General features: G+C 39.1%; 1 protein-coding gene across 4 annotated transcripts in view; it reads left to right on the forward strand.

Annotated features, from left to right (window-relative positions):
• The window catches only part of SLC39A8 (solute carrier family 39 member 8), a 75,798-nt gene that overhangs the window by 17,952 nt on the left and 35,133 nt on the right, over nt 1–22,713 (forward strand). For all 4 annotated transcript variants that reach the window (XM_079774549.1, XM_079774546.1, XM_079774547.1 and 1 more), the window contains exons 3-6: nt 10,510–10,672; nt 17,764–17,933; nt 20,446–20,568; nt 21,056–21,223. In XM_079774549.1, coding sequence (XP_079630675.1) covers nt 10,510–10,672; nt 17,764–17,933; nt 20,446–20,568; nt 21,056–21,223 — 624 coding nt within the window. The remainder of the gene's footprint in view (nt 1–10,509; nt 10,673–17,763; nt 17,934–20,445; nt 20,569–21,055; nt 21,224–22,713) is intronic.

The raw sequence follows: 22,713 nt of genomic DNA on the forward strand, positions 1-22,713 counted from the left end.
CTCTCAACTGCCCTCCCTTGCAGGCCTGGTCCCTCACAACTGCCCTCCCTTGCAGGCCAGGTGCCTCCCAACTGCCCTCTCCTGCTGGCCATCTTGTAGTGGCCATCTTGTGTCCACATGGGGGCAGGATCTTTGACCACATGGGGCAGCTATATTGTGTGTTGGAGTGATGGTCAATCTGCATATTATTCGTTTATTAGATAGGATAGAGGCCTGGTACAGGTGTGGGGGCCAGCTGGTTTGCCCTGAAGGGTGTCCCGGATCAGGTGGGGGTTCCCTTGGGGCATGGGGTGGCCTGAGCGAGGGGCCTGTGGTGGTTTGCAGGCCGGCCACGCCCCCTGGCAACCCAAGTGGAGGCCCTGGTATCTGGAATTTATTTTCCTTCTACAATTGAAACTTTGTAGCCTGGAGCAGAGCCAAGCCTGCTGCTCCCTCCGGGGCGGCAGCCATTTCTGTGGCAGTTAATTCACCTTCTACAATTGAAACTTTGTAGCCTTAAGCGGGTGAGCCCGGCCAGGGTGTGCGGAAAGCTTTGCTTCCCCTGTTGCTGCTGGCAACCCTGGCCTGCTCTCTCAAGCTCCATTCTGCCGCCATTTGTTTGAATTTGTTTACCTTCTATAATTGAAACTTTGTAGCTTGAGTGGAGGCTTAGGCCTGCAACGGCTATGGGAAAGCTTGGCTTCCTCTGTTACCTGGGAAACCTTGCTCTCTGTGGCTGTAGCCATCTTGGATGGGGTTAATTTTCATACTCGCCCTGATTGGATGGTGGTCGTGGCTTGGCTGGTGGGTGTGGCTTATGTAGCGGAGTGATGGTTAATTTGCATATTACCATTTTATTAGAGAGGATTGTTTCTTTTTAAAAAATATATATTTTATTGATTTTTTTACAGAGAGGAAGGGAGAGGGATAGAGAGTTAGAAACATCGATGAGAGAGAAACATCGATCAGCTGCCTCCTGCACACCCCCCACTGGGGATGTCCCCGCAACCAAGGTACATGCCCTTGACCGAAATCGAACCTGGGACCCTTGAGTCCGCAGGCTGACGCTCTATCCACTGAGCCAAACCCGTTAGGGCAATAACTATTGTTTCTAAACTTCATTTGTCAACTAATCGTATACTTATTGCATTACTGATTTCTGCCTTAGGTTTTTGTGGTTCATGTCTTATCTCCCCAGCCATCAGAAACGCTGAACTAACATTTTAAACTCATCACACATATCTCCTCTCCAGGAAGCCTTCCCTGACCTTTCCCTCTCACAACACTTTGCACATCTCTTTATTATTTTACTTATCGTATTGTATTATAGTTATCTGTTTTATGTCTTTATGTTTTATCTACTGACTGATGAGCCAATTGAAGATGGAACCATATCTTAGTCTCAGCACCTACCAGAGACTAATACCTCTCCCAGAGATTATTTGAGCAATCTGTGTTTGATGAATGAATAGATGAATGTGAGGGAGATACAAACTGGCTTCTATAACAGCAAAATAGATGAATACATTGGATGAATTATTCTTCAAAGAATGGAAGGCCCATCATTCATTGGGGTATGGAGAAGGATGGCAAATTCCAGAAGGCAAGTTCCAGAAAGCAACATCTGTGACAGAGCCGGGTAGAGAATTCAGTAAAGAAAAGAGGGTAGATGGGCTCTTTCAGACTTGGATTCTAACACCATTTCTGCCTCTGGCTAGAAGCTTTGTAATACAATTTAAAATGTGTGGTTCTGTTACTTGACAATCTAGAAAGCTGACTGGACTTGGTGTTTTGTTCCAGTTTTGATTGCCTTATGATGTACATTCTCTTCTCACCTTTACCCCCACAAAGGAAAGCATAGCCACACCAGCAGGGTCCTTATTGGCAGAAGCACAGTACATGGCAAAACAAAATCGGAAACCACCTCTGGGGTGACTTTTGAATGGGGTGATATTTCATTTATGGTGTGAAGGAGTTGGCATAATGGGCTCAGGATCAGAGGGCCCTATTGGTTTGTATTATTTAATGGGTGCTATTTGACAAGACAGCCAAGTAGAGAAAACAACCCATGTGTTGAGAAAAGGAAGACAAATGGAGAAGGTTTAAACATTAGAAAAACTTACCTTTTTGTTTTTCCATAGGTTCTGGATGTTGTATTCATTTGTTAGTTTTTAAACGTCTTTTAGCCCAGCCGGCATGGCTCAGTGGTTGAGCGTAGACCTATAAACCAGGAGGTTCCTGGTCAGGGCACATGCCAGGGTGGCGAGCTCGATCCCCAGTGTAGGGCGTGCAGGAGGCAGCCAACCAATGATTCTCTCTTATCATTTATGTTTCGATCTCTTTCTCCCTCTCCCTTCCTCTCTGAAATCATTAAAATTTTTTTAAAGTATTTTAAATAATTACTTTATATATCATTCAGGACTCTTTCATTTGAATGTGAGACAACCTTAATTAGCCTAAGTCAAAAAGGGAATTCATTGTTTCAATAACTAACAGAAGACTTAAGGACAGAATCAGCTTTAAGCACAACTGAATCTGGAGGATGAGTGATGGTATCGGAAACCTGTCTTTCCTGTACTTACAGTTCACCTTCTTTCACATGGTAGAAAAAAGTGGACTAAGGAGACCCCGGACTCATAGCAATCCTAGTAGAAAAAGGCTTCTTCACTAGCTCTACCAGAATAGATAGATCTAGGTCATTTGTTCCCTGGTCTGCCCCACTTTGATCACACAGGAGGCCCCACCCTATATATGTATTCCTAATGCTTCTCTCTTCTTTCTCTCTTGATGGCATCCTTCACTCCTACTCAGCTGTTGTCTGCTCACATCCTTATGTCTGGCCTCTACCTTTCTCAGAGAAAGCTCACTCATCATTTCCATCTGGTGTACCACTGGTATTGCAACTTAAAATGTCTAAAACCAAACTGACCACCATCCTTCATGTTTCTCTGACTGGGCTCCTTAAGCACACCAGTAACAACATCCTCTTGCCATTTCCTCAGAGTTTTAACCTCAGAGTAGTTTTTGACTGTTTCCTCTGCATGTTATTTCTTCCTTTTACGAGCCCTCATAGTTCTTTACCATTAGGCTTCTTGTGAATTTATCACCTTCCCTCCAGTTTTATAGGTATTGTTGTATGTGATTTATTTCTACCACAATTATTTAGGTTTCTTGATGACAAGTGTTATGACTCAATTACCTTTGTACTGTAGTAGTCCCCACCTTATCCACAGTGTCAGTTACCCATGGGCAACTACGGTCCAAAAATATTAAGTGGAAAAATCCAGAAATAAACAATTTGTAAGTTTTATATTGTGTACCATCTTGAGTAGCATGGTGAAATCTCTGTCCTGTCCAGGAAATGAATCATCCCACTTGTGAGGACTAAAAGAAGTGCTTTTACTTCCATCTTCTAAGCTGGTCTTGCTGGGCTAATTCAAACAACATTAGCAGATTAACAGAAGAAAATGAATTTTTAATACATACACACGGGGAATTCATATAGCATAAAATTGCAAAGATAGTGAGGAAAAATTGAGTATATGTCATTTTGGACAAAAAGAAAAGTGAAAGTTATTGATTGACAGGTAATTGAGGAAGAATAGAACACACATGGTAGGCAAATTCCTGCCAGGCAACCCAGAAACAGTGGATACAGGGGATGTTCTGGCCATCAGGCCCTTACCCGAAGCCCTCCCAAGCTCCATACTCAACTCAAGTTAGGCTAAGGTGAACATCCTAAGATTTTCTTACTGGAGCAGGCCTTTCTATCTAAATCTCTTTGGTAGGAAAAGGGGAAGGTCAAAGATTCTTTCTAAGTCTTTTGTTTCTTAATAACCAGCTTAAAATCAATGTGCCAAAAGGCACAGTTTTTGGGGTGACAAACGTTGGTTTCCTTCATTTTGTCTGGTATATCTATGCTGTATATGCTCCTTGTCCAATAGTTACCTAGTAGCCTTCTCAGTCATCAGATCAACTGCCCTGGTGTCAAAGTGCCTGTATTCACGGAACTTCTATTTTATTTAATGCCCCAGAAGTGCAAGAGTTGTGATGCTGGCAGGACAGATATGCTAAGAGAAGCTGCAAAGTGATTTGTTTAAAGGAAAAAGTAAAAGTTTTCGACTTAGATAAGAACTGTATGCTGAGGTTGCTAACATGTCTGGTAAGAATGAATCTTCTGTCTGTGAAGTTGTGAAGAAGGAAAAAGAAATTGTGCTAGTTTGCTGAGAGAGACCACATTCCCATAACTTTTATTGCAGTATACTGTTATAAATTATCCTATTTTATTATCAGCTGTTGTTAATCTCTTACTGTGCCTAATGTATAAATTAAGCTTTATCATAGGTGTGTATGTATGGAAAAATCATAGTATATCTGTAAGGTTCGTCAGTAACTGAGGTTTCAGGCATCCACTGGGGTCTTGGAATGTATCCCCTATGGAAAAGGGAGGGCCACTGTATTTCTTTCTTGGGGTCATCCTCCAGCTCCCCCCACTTCCCACTTCTCCCATCAATATTCTACCCGGACTTTGATGATTCAATAAATACTTGTTGAGAGAAGGGAAGAATTTATGTGATATGTAATATAATTACATGGTTATTATACTTGGTATTGTTGAGGAAAAGCAGAGCCTAACAGTAGTGAGGGCCATAAAAACAAATTTTATTTAAGAACTATTGCAGTAAGGGGAAAGGGGCCTCAGTATAGAGCTGCGCTCAATTCTGGATACAACACAAAGCAGGGTGGGGGAGTGCATGGAACACTCCTGAGACAGAGCGCCAGAGGTGGGGGAATTTGGTTAAACAGACCCAACAGGATACTTGCTGAAGGCAGGCCTGATCAGATATGAGAGATGGGGGATGCTCTCTAAACTGACTTAGCAGGATTCTTGCTAACATTGGGCAATGCAGGCCCCACAGGGACAGACACGATGTTGAAGCTTAGAGAGCCTGATTAAAGTTTAGTTAAGTAGAGAGTCTGTGTCATTATCTAAGCTATGTAATTTTAAATCTTGCCTAACGCCTTGGCATTTATTATGATAAGCAGATTTAAACTGTGTAAAAATGTTGAGTGAGGAGCTTGCTGTAATCATTCAACTATCACCTTTCCCTCCCCTCCTTGTACCAGTCTCCTTCATTCCCACTAAAATATGTCTGGAAAGAAGAAAAACAAACAAAACCCCAACCTCCCAAACTGTTGACTAGTTAGAACAGGTGAGGAAGAAGGAGCAGGGAAAGCAGCAGAAGAAAGGTGTGGAGCTATTTGGGAAAATGATTTTGAATATAATTTGAGATCTCATTTATGATAGGCTTCTTCTGCTTTCCTTTGGTTTGTTGTTTATATAAGGCCCATTTGAGATCACCTTACTGTGACAAGAGACTAATGAATGTCTTTAGGAAAAAGTCAACCCACTGAACATTAGGGAATCAAGGGAGTTTGCCTCTGATAGCACAAAATTCAAGAGGCTGGAGCAAACATCAAGCACACTCTTGATAATAGCAGTGTTGTAAAAACACACAGAAGAAAAGCTCAGTATGTAAATTGGAAGATGTTGAAAGCTTATGAAGTTTCTTTTAAGGCACATACTATTCTGGCTAATCACCCTGAGTTGTTTCCTGAGTATTGTGAATCCCACTAGTTTAAAAATATATTCATTGTTTGTTTTGGAGGTGAATGGGGTGTGTTTGAGAGGATGTTTGAACTTCCTTAGTAGTTATACTGGTTTTATTGCTCTCACAACTCTGGCTGTCAGGCTGTCATCCTGTTTGTACCTGCTCTGGGGAACACTGCCCCCATTTTTATTTTTTTTAATTTTTTTTTTTAGTGAGAGAATGGAGGGGAAGGAGAAGGTGGGGAGAGAGAGAGAGATATATGGATTGATTACCTCCTGTTCACACCCTGACCGGGGCTGGGGGAGAAGCTTGCAACTGAAGTATGTACTCTTGACCAGGAATTGAACCAGTGACTCTTCAGACCACAGGCTGACCAACACTGCCCTTTCTTAGACAACTGCTTTCTTGTTTCAAGTTCAACTTTGTTAAGTCAAAGCATAATAAAAATCAATACACAAAATCTGTTGCATTTCTGCACACTAAGAACAAACTATCAGAGAGAGAAATTAAGATAATAATTCTACTTACAATTGCATTAAAAAGAATAAAGTACCTAGGGATAAATTTAATAAAGGAGGGGAAAGACCTATATATTTAAAACTACAAGACATTGATAAAAGAAATTGAAGAAAACACAAATAAATGCAAGATATTCTTGCTTATGGATTGGAAGAATCAATATTGTTAAAATGTTCCTCCTACCCAAAGCAATCTATAGATTCAATACACTCCCTATTAAAATTTCAATGTCATTTTTACAGAAATATAAATCTAATCCTAAAATTTGTAGAGAACCACAAAAGCCCTGAACAGCCAAAACAATTTTGAGAAAGAACAAAGTTAGAGGCATCACGTTCCTGTCTTTAGACTATATTACAAAGCTGTAGTAATTAAATAAGTGTGGCATTGGCATAAAGACAGACACAGAGGTCAATGGAACAGAATAGAAAGCCCAGAAATGAAACCCTGCATATATGGTCAATTAATTTATAATAAAGGAGCCAAGAATATACAACGGGGAAAGGACACTCTCTTTAATAAATGGTGTTTGGAAAACTGCTCAGCTACATGCAAAAGAATGAAACTTGACCACTATCTTACACCATACCCCCAAATTAACTCAGAATGGATTAAATATTTGAATGTTAAGAGCGGAAACCATAAAATTCCTAGAAGAAAACCTAGGTAGTAAGCTCCTTGACATAGGTCTTGGCAATAATTTTTGAATCTGACACTAAAAGCAAAAGTAACAATAGAAAAAAGGGGACACATCAAACCCAAAAGCTTCTGCACAGCAAAGGAAACCACCAAACAGTTTGATTAAAAAATGGGCAGAAGATGTGACTAGATATTTTCTGAAGACCCACAGATGGCTAAGAGGCACATGAAAAGTTGTTCAAATCATTAATCATCAGGAAATGCGAATCAAAACCACAGTGAGATATCACCTCACACAGTGGCTATTATCAGAAAGACAAGAAATAACAAATGTTGGTGAGGATGTGGAGTAAAGGGAACCTAGGTAGGAATGTTGGTGGGAATGTAAATTGGTGCAGTCACTATGGAAAGAGTATGAAGTTTCCTCAAAAAATAAAAAATTAAACTACCATATAGTTTAATTTCTGGATATTTATCTGAAGAAAACAAAAACACTAACTCAAAAAGGTATATGCGCCCTCATGTTCATTATAGTATTACTTACAATTGCCAAGATAGGGAAGCAACCTAAGTGTCCACTGATGGATGAATGGAGAAAGAGGAGGTGGTACATATATACAGTGGAATATTAGAAGACATAAAGAAGACAGAAATCATACCATTTGTGATAACATGGGTAGATCTTCCACTACATTATGCTAAGTGAAATAAGACAGGAAAAGACAAATACCATATGATCTCTCTTATATGTAGACTATAAAACAAACAAAACAAAACCAAGCTCATAGATATAGAGAGCAGATTTGTGTTGCCAGAGGTGGGAGGTAGAGAGTGAGAGAAATAGGTGAAGGGAGTCAAAAGATAAAAATAAATAAAAATGAAATAAAATCAAAGTTATTTAAAGCCAAATTAGGCTGCTGTATAAAATTATTTGCATTTTACTTGCTGGCAGATAGCTATTTTAAATAAATCAGGGCTGCCATTATTTTTGTTTTGTCATACTGATAATATCCCTTAATATTCTATCCCCATTCTCATAACATAAGGCAAGATCTAAAGTTCTGTCATCTCTCCACCTACTTACTCTTTTTTGAAAACGGGCATTTGCCACTGTCAGTGTTATTATTCATGAGTGCCTGCCAACCAAAATCTCCACACAGATGCTGCACAGATCATCAAGACTCTAAGCTAACTTAAAGTATTGATGATTTATTCCTTTGATTATTTTTTATTCTAACTGTATATAGGAGAGTGTGTTTAAGGATGTAAAAACAGGCAATTTGGGAATCCTTAAGGGAAGTGCTTTTCAAATATTTAACTGCCACTTATAGTAAAAATGATTTTTTTGGAATTAAAAGAATTACAAAGATTTTCACTTACAGTTGACATTCAATAGTATATTAGTTTCAGGTCCACAGTAAAGTGGTTAGACATTTATATAACTTACAAAGTGATCCCCCTAATAAGTCTAGTACTCCCCTAACACAGTATGTAGCTATGACAAATTATTGACTATACTCCCTGTCTTATGACTATTTTGTAACTGCCAGTTTGTACTTCTTAATCCCTTTACCCTTTTCACACAGCTGGTAGAAAATAAATTTGGCATTGTGCTCCCATGTACGTGTGCATGGTATGTATAATGTGTAGCTGAAGTAAAATTTGATCCAGCAACACTTATCCTGGTTGTGTGTGGTACATTCTATAGTTTCTATTATGTTGTTTTTTACTCCTTACAAGATGCTGACTGTAAGTGAACTTCCTGAGCCACTAACAGGTCAAAATAGGAGTCTGAAAAGAACTGCTTAACAGTTATTAAGTTTTAGGACACCTTAGAATATTAATTCCGAGAAGGCTTTGGAAATTACCTATTGGCAGCCTCCCCCTTTCCTCTTGTTTTATAGTTGGAGGAACCTGACGTCCAGGTAGGGAAAGACTTCCTTGCAGGGACACAGTGCTGCTCTGTGTTTGTACTCCTGCGCCTATTCATTCCTGGAATCATGCAGTGGGCAGTTGGAACTCAAGGACTCTGTAATTTTTGAGCCTAGCAATTACGCTTCCGTGTAGTTTCGTGGTAATGAATAGACTATACTCACTTTTTCTCCCCCAGTTGGCTAACAAGCTATTTTCTCCCTTCATTGGTTTATTATCCCCTATTCTCACGGAAGGGAAGACTGTTAACAAAACACTGAGTGTACTGTCTCTTCCATGGATGTCACACAGCTGTCATTGTCATGAACCCAAAGGAGAGCATGAGTTGAATAAGAAACAGCTGTAGCTATCTGCTTACACATTAAAAAAAGAGCGGTCTAAATGTGTATTTTCTTTAAGGCAATTGTACTCTTAGCTTTTGACAACTCCAAACATCTTGGTGTACTTGATGTTTTTTCATCTTTCCTTCAAAATCAGTAGTGATCTCCTTTCATAAAAATTTTACAGTTTTAGATTCACTGTTCCTTTTGTGAATAAAGTTACAGCACTTACGGAACAAAAACTTTTGAGTTCTCCATATCAATCATAGTGTATTAGTCAGCATAGGTTGCTATAACAAAATACTATCAACCGGGTGGCTTAAACAACAAGTTTATTTTCTCACAGTTCTGGAAACTGTTAGAGGTGACAGAGGTTTGGTTTCTGTGTAGAGCTCTCCTTGAATTGTAGATGACTACTTTCTTGCTACATCCTCTCTCTGTGACTTTATATACTAGTAAGTCTTCTAATCTGATTGGAGCAGGGCCTCACCCTCATGACTTTATCTAGCCCTAATTACCTCCAAAAATCACCACATTGGAGGGTAGGGCTTCATTACATGAAATCTAGGAGGATTCAATCCAGTCCATTTTACAAAGTTAAGATCTCAGCAGGGTTTAAATATTGGCTGAAGTATGCAAAGAAATACTCTCAGCTGCACTTATTAAAAACAGACTTCTATTTGAGTGAATAGATGTTTTCACACTCTATTATTCTTATAACACTTATTAGCAATAGTAATACATTTAATTTCTTTTATATTCTTCTTAATAATGTGAGTATATGGAAAATGGTTTACACTTAAATTTTGCCCAAGAGTAAAATGATACCTTTAAAAAGTTATTATTATTTTTTTTGCAGAGAATTCTTTTCTAATGAAGATTCTATTTCTCATTAATAGTTAATGAATTTCTAAACAGCACATCGCTATTTCAAAACTTTATATAAAATGGAAAAGTTATCCACCATCATTGAACAAAATACATGTTTTAGCAAACAACCATTTGTGCTAAAGACATATTTTAAAACAACTTTTATATGATGGGACTATTATTGCTATTTAGGAGGATGGATACTTTTTTAATTGTGAAACTGTAAGTGAGCCTGGTGTTTGTCTACAGGAAATGTTATAGAGAGCCACTCCAATAGCTCACACAAAATACTCATTCAAACTGAAGATAAACAGAGAGGGAACATTGAGAATATTGAATCACCTTAAAGCTTTTTTGTTTTAAAGTACTTGGAAACTTTCAAACCAGTTCTCACCTTTTAGGCTGCTATAGGTAGACTGTTGATCAAGAAGTTTTGGCTATTTTTATGGTTTCTAGGTTAAAAGATGTGTGGGCTATTTTACAATTTTAGGGGTCTGTACATTTCTGTAGTGGGCTTTTGTATAAAGAGTTAGTGCTGTGTGTCTAGAAGAAATGTTCTGTGTCTCTTTGCAGTGTCTTTGCTTGAGTGCTTTTACTGTATTAACATGTATTTGTTTACTTTGTTTCTTCTATTTCAGTGTTTGTCAGCTGAAGAGATCTTTTCCCTTCATGGCTTTTCAAATGCTACCCAGATCACCAGCTCGAACTTCTCTGTCATCTGTCCAGCAGTCCTACAGCAACTGAACTTTCATCCCTGTGATGAGCAGCCCAAACACGATTCAAAACCAAGTCTTTCCGAAGGTATGTTGGAAGCTTGTCCTCCCATTTGTTTGAAAGGTTTATGGGGTTGTCTTAAATGACATTAACATGCTTCCTTTTCTGTTTTTATTAATCTACATAGAATCCCCTGGTAAAGTATGTATATTCTGGAAGTATGTAGAATAAGAATAATTAGAGCTCATTTAAACTTCATAAGTTATACTCTTCTATTTGTGGAGTGAAAATTATACTTGATACCATGTAAAAACTTTATAAAATCCAATGCTTGATTTTAAACATATGTTTTATGCTGTACAGATTGGATTACGTATTAACTACCTTGCTCAAAATTGATCAGTTAATTTCCATCGAATTGTGCTTTTAACTAGTATTAAAAACCCTGTCTATTTATCTGTAAGTGTTAGTACAGGAAATGTTATAGAGAGCCACTAGAGAACTAGTGTGTCTTTAGATTAAATCTTAAAGTACTGAATTATTACCACTATGAGAGGCCTGGTGCACAGATTCGTGCACTGGTGGGGTCCCTTGACCTGGCCTGCACCCTTTTGTAATCTGGGACCCCTTGGGGGATGTCAGATTGCCAATTTCAGCCCAGTACCCGCAGGCCAGGCCAAGGGACCCCCACTGGTGCACGAATCCATGCACCGGGCCTCTAGTATGCATATAAAATCTTTGGTTAATATTTTCCCCGCCCTCCCCACTTCCCCCTTCCTTCTGAGATTCATCAGTCTGTTCCATGTTTCCATGCCTGTGCATTGAATATCTGCCCCCTGGTGGACAGTGTGCATCATAGCTACCGGTTGAATGGTTGAACAGTCAACCGGTCACTTAGGCTTTTATATATATGTAGTCTAGAGTCCTGGTGCATGAAATTTGTGCATGGGGGGGTGTCCCTCAGCCCAGCCTGCACCTCCTCCAATCTGGGACCCCTCAGATATTCCTCTCACAATCTGGAACCACTGGCTCCTAATTGCTTGCCTGCCTGCCTTCCTGATTGCCCCTAACCACTTTTGCCTGCCAGCCTGATTGCTCCCTAACTGCTCCCCTGCCAGCCTGATCACCCCCAAATGCCCTCCCCTGCCGGCCCAATCGCCCCCAACTGCCTTTCCCTGCTGGCCTGATCGCCTGCAACTGCCCTCCCCTGCAGTCCTGGTCACCCTCAACTGTCCTCCCCTGCTGGCCTGATGGCCCCCAATTGCCCTTCCCTGCCGGCCATCTTGTGGTGGCCATCTTGTGATGACATCTGGGCTGCCATCTTGTGGTGGCCATCTTGTGGCGGCCACCTTGTGATGACGTGAGGGCATGCGTGAGGGTGCGAGGACCCCCTAGGCTTTTATTAGTATAGATAATTTTCATAAATGAAAGAAAATACCAATGACTGTTTTAAGTGCCTATTGTCACAAAGAAAGTATTTTAAAGGAATAATCTGCTGCAAAGAAATTTTAAAATATAAGAAAACAAGTGCTTGTTTACTATATAATATAGTTCACATACTTAAATATGAAGGGTTCTTTCACAAATGAGATAAACCAATTGTTCAGGGGGTCTATTTACCAGCTGTGTGCCATTTCTTGGTATTCCCAAATTGTTGCCCTGCCCCGCATGATATTTTAATTCTCATTGTTTTGTTTATTTGTTCATTCAATAAGTGTTTATTGATTGACATGGCAGGCACTGTTCTGTGTATTGAGGATTCAGTCATAAGCAAGAAGAAAAAAATCCTGCCCTCTTAGGGCTTAAAATGTAATAGAGAAGTAACATAATAAACATTTACACAAACAAGCAAATAAATCTATGATTTCAGAGGGATAAATGCTTTGAAGAAAATAAAGTAGGTCACAATAGAAGGAGATGGTGGGTGCGTGTGAATTTAGATGAAAAAAAGGGAGGCATTTCTGATGAGATTACATTTGAACTGAATCCTGACTAAGGATGGAGGAGAGGGCCATGGCAAGATCTTTGGGGAAAGAGCATGCAAGGTCAAGAGAACAGTCAGCATAAGCTTGGGAATGTGCTTGGCATGTGTAAGGATCAGCAAGAATGTCTATGCGTCTGGAGCATAGTGAGCAGGAGGGAGGACAGAAGGAGGGAGACCCAGGGGTCTTGTTGTGTACAGTAAGTTGGTTGGATTTTATTCTGAATGTGCTATGAAGACATTGTAGGGTTCTAAACAGGAGAGGAACATGATTTTATTTGGATTTGTAAAAGATGGTTCTACCTGCAGTTTGAGGGAGAGCTGGTCATGGGGGAAGAGTAGAAGCATGAAGATTGATTGGTCAGGAGGCTGTTGCCAGGGGTTGGTATTCAGGAAGATGGAGTCTGGGGCTAAGGTGGGAGAAGTAGGAGTGAGGAGAAGTAATGAGATTCAGGGTGGATTTGGATGTGGAGGTGGGAATGATAAATCAAAGTTTAAGTCCTTGAAAGTGGACAGATGGCTGTGCCATTTTCTGGGATGAAGACTGGGGAGGAGTAGTTTGTTATAAAGGAAGCCAGCGGTGAGAATCAAGAGTATAGCTTTAGACATGGTCAGTTTGAGGCATTGATGTCGACCAACAAGGAGAGATATCCAGTAGGCAGTGGCATACATACATTTAGAGCTCCGAGAATAGGTTGAGGCTGGAGATATGTCATTTTATTTATTTATTTATTTAAAAATATTTTTATTGATTTCAGAGAGGAAGGGAGAAGGAAAGAGAGATAGAAACATCAATGATGAGAGAAAATCATTGATCGGCTGCCTCCTGCACAAGTCCTACTGGGGAGTGAGCTCATAATTCGGGCATGTACCCTGACCAGGAATTGAACTGTGACCTTCTGGTTCATAGGTGATGCTCAATTACTGAGTTACAAAGGCTGGATCCACATTGTCTTTTATATTCTACTAGCGTTCCCGTTGCAGGAAAAATCCTGCAATAGGGTTTCCTGCTGCACTCTACCCCACCCTGCCTGCTCTCCTCCCTTGTCCCCCGCCCCGCGATCTCCACCAGCCCCCCTGCTTTTCTAACTTCTCCGCCAGCCCGCTCTCCTTCCTTCTTCCCTGGCCCCGCCTCCGCTCCTCCCTTCTCCCCAGCCCCGCCTTCTCCGCCAGCCCGCCTGCTTTTCCCTTCTCCCCCAGCCCGCCTCCGCTCCTCCCTTCTCCCCTGGCCCCGCCTCCACTCCTCCCTTCTCCCCCGGCCCCGCCCCTTCTCCCCCGCCCCCTCCGGCTTGCTTGCTTCTCTGCAGCTTTGCTCCCTTCTGCAGCTCTTGGCTTCTTTCTATGCTGTCGCGATATGCAAATTAGCTGCCATCTTTGTTGGGATAATTTGCATATTCATCCTGATTGGTTGGTGGGCGTGGCTTGGGTGTAGCAAAGGTGAGGTCAATTTGCATATTTGTCTATTATTAGATTAGATGTTTACATATATAAGGAATAGAAATCACCAAGTGTACTTTGTCAAGACAATTATCATTTTTGTGAATAACAATAATTTTAGAGCTAAATGTTCAAACACATATTTTTAATAGAATATATAAATGGGAGTGTGTTTGTATTCCCATAAATCTGTTTGATTTCAGTACAGATTGTACAGCATAGTAAAGGCATAGATTCTGAAGTCAGCCCATCTGAGGTCAAATCCCAGCTCTATAATTTTCTAACTTAATATTGGCAAAGCATTTAGAATGCTTTCTGGCATGTGGTTAGGCACTATATATATGTCTGCTAAATAAAATATGTATAACAAACATAATTATGAGTACAGGAGGTGAGGCTTCAGTAAAAGCAAATCCTCTACTCTGTGAAGGTTAATTTCTGATGTTCAAACATGTTTGTAACCCCAATTCTCAGGTTTACTCTATCTCAGGAACCAGGCGGTAGGAACAGGCAGTGGGGACACGAAGTGAGAGAATTCTAGGGACAACACTTCAAAGCCATAAAATGGATGAGTGCAACAAATGGATGGTGAATTAAATTCTCCAGGTGGTATAAATTTTAACAATCATTTTTAATGGTCCATAATTGTCTAATATTTTTGATGAAGTTATATAACGCTATTTAATTTAAATAATATATAATAATAATAGAACTTTACTTGTAGCATCCCTGGAGATCACATAGTCCAGAACTCCATAGTACAACCTGATGACTTAAGTCTCAAGCTCCAGAGAGATTACAGGCTTTCTTGAGGTTACAGTACCTGAGGAAGGATGCAAGTCCAGGGCTCCTAACTCCTAAGTCTGTTGTTCTTTCACTGTACAACAGTGAGCTAAAGGACCTAAAATTTATATGCTGGTCTACTTACTATTTTTTAAAAAAGAATGATAACATTTATTGAAGACTTGACTGTATTCCAGGGGCTATGTGTAACTGGCTTTATGTTATTCCTGTAAAAAAAAATCAATGAAATAGAAAAATTAAAAAATAGGTGAGGTTTTTAGAAGAATTTTCACACATATTGGCATTCGATAAGTGTTTGCTGCTGTTACTAATATTCCCTGGAAATGCATTAAAAATTTTCCACATTCACTAAGAATCAGAAAGTCTGAAACAGATCATTAGAGGGAGTCCTATTTGTATATGGAGAGGTCCAAAGAATATTTTTATACTAATTCACTCTTTGATGCCCTAGTTGAGTGGATGATGGATTTCCCTCCCTCTCCCCCTCCAATAATGTCCTAACAATGAAAGGAGGGGAAACTAAGTAGTGTGCCTAGAAGAGTGGTGATTCACACTCCCAAAGTTCCCCAAGTGGTTCTGATAAACGTGCACAATATTAAGGAAAGTTAGAAAGATTGGATAAGCAGATGAATTGATATTTTTTGACAGAGTTCTAGGCTGCATTTTGAAGTATGGGCTTCATTAATTCATTTTTCAAGGAATGTGTGTTATTTGCTAAGCAACATTCTAGGCACTGATGGTGAATATAACATAGCCCCCTCCTTGAAAATCTCATAATTTATATGATATAGACAAATATGTAAGTGATAAAAATCACTATCACACACAAGAAATGGCAAGTGGCCCAATCACCTTCAAAGAGCTATAGGAAGCTTGACAAGCAAGGCACTGATGCCTGGAGGAGCTGGGAAGCTTTATAGAGGAGGTCTTGGAGTTGGCTTGGAGAACCACGTCACGTGTGAGTTTCTCAGGCAATGAAGATAGAAACATATTTCCAGACAGAGAACCACAAGTAAAGGTAATTCTGTATTTGGGAAACATTGTGTCTGCATAAAGGCCGTGTTGAGAAGGGTGTGAATAGCACCAGTGAGGCTCTATGGGACTCAGTTGATGAAGGGCCATGTCAAACAGGGGTAGGAGGTGATCAGAGCTGTGTTTTAGAATAATGAGTCTGGGGGTCATGTCAAGTAGGGGAGGAAGGGCAGACAGAAAACTGTCATAATGCATTAGATGAAGGAGTTAGAGATGGTGAGGGCCTGAACTCAAGGTATCAGTAATGAAGATGGAGAAGCTGGAGTGAGAGATCTCAAGCAGAATTGATAGAGTTTGGTCACCAATCATGTATGGAATTGACTGGTAGAGAGTGAGCAATTGAAACTGATCCCAACATTTCTGCTATTTAAGGAGGTAGTGAACAAGGGTAGGGGAGCAGGATTTCTCAGGGGCAGGTGATGCTTTTAATATGTACATGTGGCTTTGCCTCTATTTGGTACTCAGAAACATCTTTGCATTTTAATTTTAGTTTCAACAGGTATGCATCTTGTCTGCCCAATGAAATGATAAATATTGATTGGATGAGTGAATGACTGTAGGCTAGTGATGAGATAGAAAGCTATTCATATGAAGGGAAACTACACATAGACATATCGTGGAGAAGGATGTGGGATTGAGAATTTCTCTATGTGGAAAGTCTGAGGAGAGTAGGTATTGCTGTTTGAGGTGATAAGATAATAAATGGGAATGAGGTGGACCTTTGTAGGTCCAATGAAATGGACATGGTCGGGAGTCTTGAACTGATAGGAAAGTGGAGACGATAAAGTCATGGCTAGTGCTGTGATGATTCTTGTGATGACATAGTAACATTTATTACCTGTTCTTTTCATTTGGTACTTAGCACAGGCTACCTTATATTGCTTTGTGCATGGGTGTTTCTTCACATTTCTCAGCTCCCCAAGCAGAAGATCCAAGCTGCTTGTTGGCAGGAATCATGGTTCGCATCCTAGGCTCCATAAACATTTGCTAAGATTGCTTATTTATAGATAGACTCACTTGAACCCGAATAATGGTGAAAAGTCTTATAATCATAAAGCGTATTATAAAGTGTTTAGTTTTGTTGAGCCCCATGGGCTCCTTAAAAATTAAATTACCTCCACAGGAATAATGAAACACATTGCAAAATAATGTGGGCCCTGAAGACAAACTGTCTGGGTTTGAAATCTGCAGGATTTTCTATCTGCATGACTTGGGCAGCTCATTTGAACTCCATATGCTTTGGTTTCAACTCTATGAAAGAGATAATAGTAGTAACCTCATAGGGTTTTCTGAGGATCAAATGACTTAATACATGTTAGTCGCTCAGCACAGTGCCTGACACATGGTGAACTCGCACTAAGCATTAAGTGTTAGTTTGCTACTCAACTGATAGTGTCCATGAGAAAAGTGGCCCACCATTTAAAAGTGTATTCTGGACAAAGAAGTGGCAATGTAGAGGCAGCTTTCTAATCTTTCACATTGTCTCTGTGCACAGTGTGTTTGGGCCACAGGCAAAGCTACCATACCTTTCCCCTGAAACTCACATGACCTCTATATTCCTCTGAAAGGCTGAGTTTTAACTAGGCCATGAACCAATAGATAAAAGTAGGTGACTGGAAGCCTGTGGACCTCAGATTGTCACTATCCTAGGTCTTATGCAGATTCTCTGCAAGCTATACAATTCTTTGATCCCGTAATGATGACTTAAGAGTGATGAAAGCATAGGCAGTGTTTCTGTTAATATTTATTATGCTATGTGGTCTCAATTTTCTGTATAATTTTCATTGAGATGATTTTGTTCTTTACAAGAAGAAATTGGTGTAAAGCTTTTAAAGAAGAAATGTGTTTCAGGTTTAATGGAGAGTAAGACTTCATTTGGCTCCTTTGCTCTGATTAATTTCTCCTCTTTCCCTCTTATTCACAGTATGGGGATATGGATTCCTGTCAGTGACAATCATTAATCTGGCATCTCTCCTCGGATTGGTTTTGACTCCGTTGATAAAGAAATCTTATTTCCCCAAGATTTTGACCTATTTTGTGGGGCTGGCTATTGGGACTCTATTTTCAAATGCAATTTTCCAACTTATTCCAGAGGTAAGGGTGTTAGCTACCTGTTTCTGTGAATAATTGTTTCTTTAAAATGTTTTAGCACTTTGTACATTTTAAACCTCCATGATTCTCACAGAATTTTATGGTCTGGTTTATGGTGTTTTGAATAAAAGAGCAGAATCACAGCAAATGAAAAAAGCTTGTCTCAAGCTTCAGGGAATGTCAGTGGCAGAGATAAAATTAATATTCCTGGAAAACAGCCATCAGGATGTGATCAGATAGGGCCTTAACATTTTATTCTATCCTGCATTTGGAAAATTTAATTTCTCAACATACTTCCATTATTTATTTATTTATTTATTTATTTATTTATTTATTTATTTATTTTCCTAAAGAGCATTCAATGTCAAATTTACTGAAGATATACCACAAAATTCTCTTATATATTTACTACAGCTACTGAAGCCCAGAGGATCAATAAGAGAGTGGTTGACAGACCTTTTAATTTTCTTTTGACTGTGGAAAAAATCAATTGAGGTCAATGAATAAGCAGCAGCTTATTTTTTCCTTTTCGTAAGATGTATTATTGATCTGACATTGACAATAGTGCACTATTCAGTTAATCAACACATAACATATATGTTTTATTTTAGAGCTATATTATGGCCAGCCAGTATAAGGAAGAAAGAGGAAGGAAAATAATTGAGAGGGAAGAGAGGGGAAAGAGAAAGAGACATTAGTAGGAAGAAAGGGAGCTAGGGAAATATATACACATTAGAGACCTGGTGCACGGATTTGTGCATCGGTGGGGTCCCTCAGCCTGGCCTGTGCCCTCTCACAATTCAGGATCTCTCAGGGGATGCTGGACTGCTGGTTTCGGCCCGTGGGGATCAGGCCAAACCCGGCAGTCTGATATCCCCGAAGGGATGTAGTAGTGCATGAAGCAGCAGGCGGCCAGGGAGGAGCCTGAGCCCGGGTTGGGTGCCGGCTGCTCCTGCTCAATCCTGCCCTGCTGCCGCCGCCAGGTGACGCTGCCACAGAGGCGAGAGAGGCTCTTGCCACCGCAGCTGCACTGGCCAGCTGTGAGCCCAGCATCGCTTATCAGTCAGCTGAGCGGCACTCCCACTGTGGGAGCACACTGACCACCAGGGGGCAGCTCCTGCATTGAGCATCTTTCCCTTGGTGGTCAATGCGTGTCATAGCAACCAGTCAAATGGTCGACCAGTCGAATGGTGGACTGGTTGCTTAGGGTTTTATATATATAGATGGACTGTATCTCCTCCACCCCCAATGCACACACAAAGATGGGTGGGCGAGTCCTGAGCAAAGAGAGTAATAGTAGTTCAGGGTATTATTCTCATCTCATAATTTTTAGAAAATTATAACTAAAGCTTCTTTTAATTTTCACAGCTATATATGAAATTGGGGATTTTCTTAGAGTCATAGACTTATGATTGTTGTTATTATTATCATTATATCTAGAAAGGAACTGGAAAGGCCCTCTCAGCTAGAGATACAACCAGGTAGCAACAAAACTGGTATGACAATACAGATTTTCTAATTAATAATTTTATATGTAACATTATACATGAAATATATTTAATATAATATAATGTTATATGTGTATATATTAACTTATCTGAAATTTGGATCAAATTAAATTTAAAAACTGATATTGTGTATGGACTGGGGATTCCACATTTATGATTTTTGAAATTTTCTATTTTATTGAAAATATAGTAATACATAAGAAATGTCTTAGGAAAATAAGAAACTCCTTCAACAGCATTTGTTGGATGTCCTTTTGCCTGTAGGTGATAATTAAGTAATTATGGCTGTAAGAAGAAAATTATTTAAACATTAGATAATCTGTCTTTGTAATATTACCTCAAATTTCCATAGATAGTTATTTCTTCTTTTGGCAAAATTCTTTCCCTTTTTTTACTTCATTTGATTTTCATAACCTCTGTGTTACATATGTAGAGTAGGTGTCTTTGTGCCAGTTTTTGCACTGTATAAATAAGCATAGAGAAGTCAATCAAATGAAGATGTGGCTGTGAGCTCTTCCCAGAGGCAGGCCTAGAACAAGAACCAAGGCATCCTCTATTCTGGTTGCTCTTCAAAGGGAAGATTTACAATGTCTGGAATGGTGTAAAGCTTTCTCCTCTTATTTTAAGCTTGTGTTTCTTATCTATTAGAAATATATTTACTCTTTATTACCTAGATCTAATGCTATCTTACAGATGTGGGGTTCAGTGCTGCTTCTTTACCACTAAAGTTTCCTCTTTCAAGGCACATATTGCTGCAGGTGTTGGAGCTCGGGTTTGGTTTACCGGAGCATCCTCTGCTCAGGAGATTTCTAAAACATCTCTTACAGTTTGCTTACTTGAACTTTTGTTTTGTGATTTTGGCAGGTAAGTTCTTAATATTACCTGGATGTGAAGATGGGCATAGAACTCCAGTGAAAATTGAAAACTGAGAAATTTTGGTATTATTTGCTAGAAATCAAGTAGTATTACTTGGTTTGACCTGAATTGCCTTTTCTTTTCCTCCCCAGGCATTTGGATTCAATCCTAAAACTGACAACTATGTTGAGAAGGCTGTTGCTGTATTTGGTGGCTTTTATTTACTTTTCTTTTTTGAAAGAATGCTTAAGATGTTATTAAAGACATATGGTCAGGTAAATGGACTTCATTTAAAACTTTTGCTGTTTTACCTGCCAAAGCTACTTTATAAAGGTGAATAAAGGAAGGAATTTTATTCTTAGAATTTCATGAACTGTTCATGTATTAGATTTGTGAATGTGAGGACAAAGAAAAGAGTCAATATATTGATAAGTATAAGAGACACACTTGGTTTATATTGTAGAATTTGGAGTTAGTACTAATAATTTAATGTTGAATAACAGATGTATTCTATTCATAGTCAACAGAATAAGAAGGCATATATACTCTAACATGAGAAAACAGACACAACAGACTCTAATAAATGAGGATACATTTAAAGGTAGAGAAGTCTTAAAAATCTAAAAAGGTTAGGGTACACGCAGAATAGACATAACAATGCTCTCTTGTGGATAAAAAGCACTGACCTCTATTTTCTTGTTTATATGAGCCATCTTTTTTCTTCTTATAACCCCTTTTTACTTTTTAAATTTTTCCATGTAGAATGATCATGCCCACTTTAGAAATGATGACTTTGGCCCTTCTCCAGAAAAAAATCATCAACCTAAAACATTACCTGCCATCAATGGTGTGACATGCTATGCAAACCCAGCTGTCACAGAGCCTAATGGACACATCCATTTTGATAATGTCAGTGTGGTATCTCTACAGGTATGGTAATTCCATTTTCTTTTTACTCACTGATCCTTTACACTATGTGATGATTGTGGTGAATACAGCCATGTCAGTATTTTGTACATTTAAATGGGCCAGACTTACTCCTGTATCTGTGGGATAAGTAAAAGGTAAGCCTGCATTATTTTCCCCTTTCCCTCCCTATGTTTACTCTAAGCAAGTAAGTTAAGCAAGACATTGTGGGTTACTGTATCTGAGGCTTCACTATTCTCTAAGATTGTTTAACTATGTAAAAATCACTTAGATTTATACAATGATATGTAGCAACATGAATCAAAGCATTTCTCTTATTTTGTAATTCTTTCTGTATCTGAAACCAAATAATCCCTTTGAGAGATTTTGAAACTGTAAGAAGAAAGATGTGTAAACTATTAAAATTATTTTCAGTAATTAAATTGACTTAGAATTTGTATTCCCATTTTCTAAATAACGTCAATAGGTATCATTGCTTGAACAAATATTATGTGCCAGGTTGCATGCTAGGCACTTAAATATATTTTATCTTATTTACTTTCTATAATACCTATTCAAAATAGAGTTTGTTTTCTTTATATTAGGAATATTTCAGTTTCAAGTGATGGGAATCAAATCCCAATTACGTATGCCAAAAAGAGAATTTATTGGAAAGATAGTGGGATGTCTAATGGAATAGCCCAACTAGAGGAAAAGCAAGAACCTAGGGACCATGAGAACCATTAGAACCCCCTCTTCTCCTCCTCTTTGCATGCTCTTCTTCATTATGTACCAACTCCTAAATAAATGTGAAACGCAGACACTAGCAACTCCTGAGATTTATGCCTTATAATTTCAGCTACAAAAGGAAATTGACCTGACTCTTTCAGTCTTAAATACAGAATTCCTGGCAAGGGTCTTCTTGATCCATTTGAATTAGATGTCTACTTATAGACTAATCCAAGTGCTTAGAGGGTTGGGCCCCTTATATGGTCCCCAGGGATGCTGTAGGGGAGTGAGTATTAAAAAGGATGCTGGGGTGATAGTGTCATTGGTGTCCACAACAATTCTCATTTGACAGACTAAGAAAGTGAAGCTCTAGATGTTAAATAACCTCTCGAGTCATTCAGCTCGTAAATGACAGATTCACAAGCTACAAAGTTAAAAGCAATACAAAAGATCACAATTAAAAAAAAAAAGATCAAAAGGAAAGCCAGATAAGGGAAAAAAAGGTAGAAAAAAGATATCTAAAAAGGTCATTATGGAAAATGACCTGAATTTCCTTCTGGAAAAAAAACATGGTTAGTCATATACTCCTCCAACGGCTTATGGAAAATCTCAAGTGCATTTGAAGAGGCAGTTTGTGTTTGCACTAAGCTGAGAGAGAAAATAATTTCATGCAATGTAATGAAGGATGCTTTCAGCCAAGATTTTGCAAAGAATATGGAAATGTTTAAATAGATGATTTCATATATTACAACTAACATTTATTAAGTGATCAAGGACCACACCTG

This window comes from Cnephaeus nilssonii (assembly GCF_951640355.1).
Source record: "Cnephaeus nilssonii genome assembly, chromosome: 1".
Classification (NCBI taxonomy): domain Eukaryota; kingdom Metazoa; phylum Chordata; class Mammalia; order Chiroptera; family Vespertilionidae; genus Cnephaeus; species Cnephaeus nilssonii.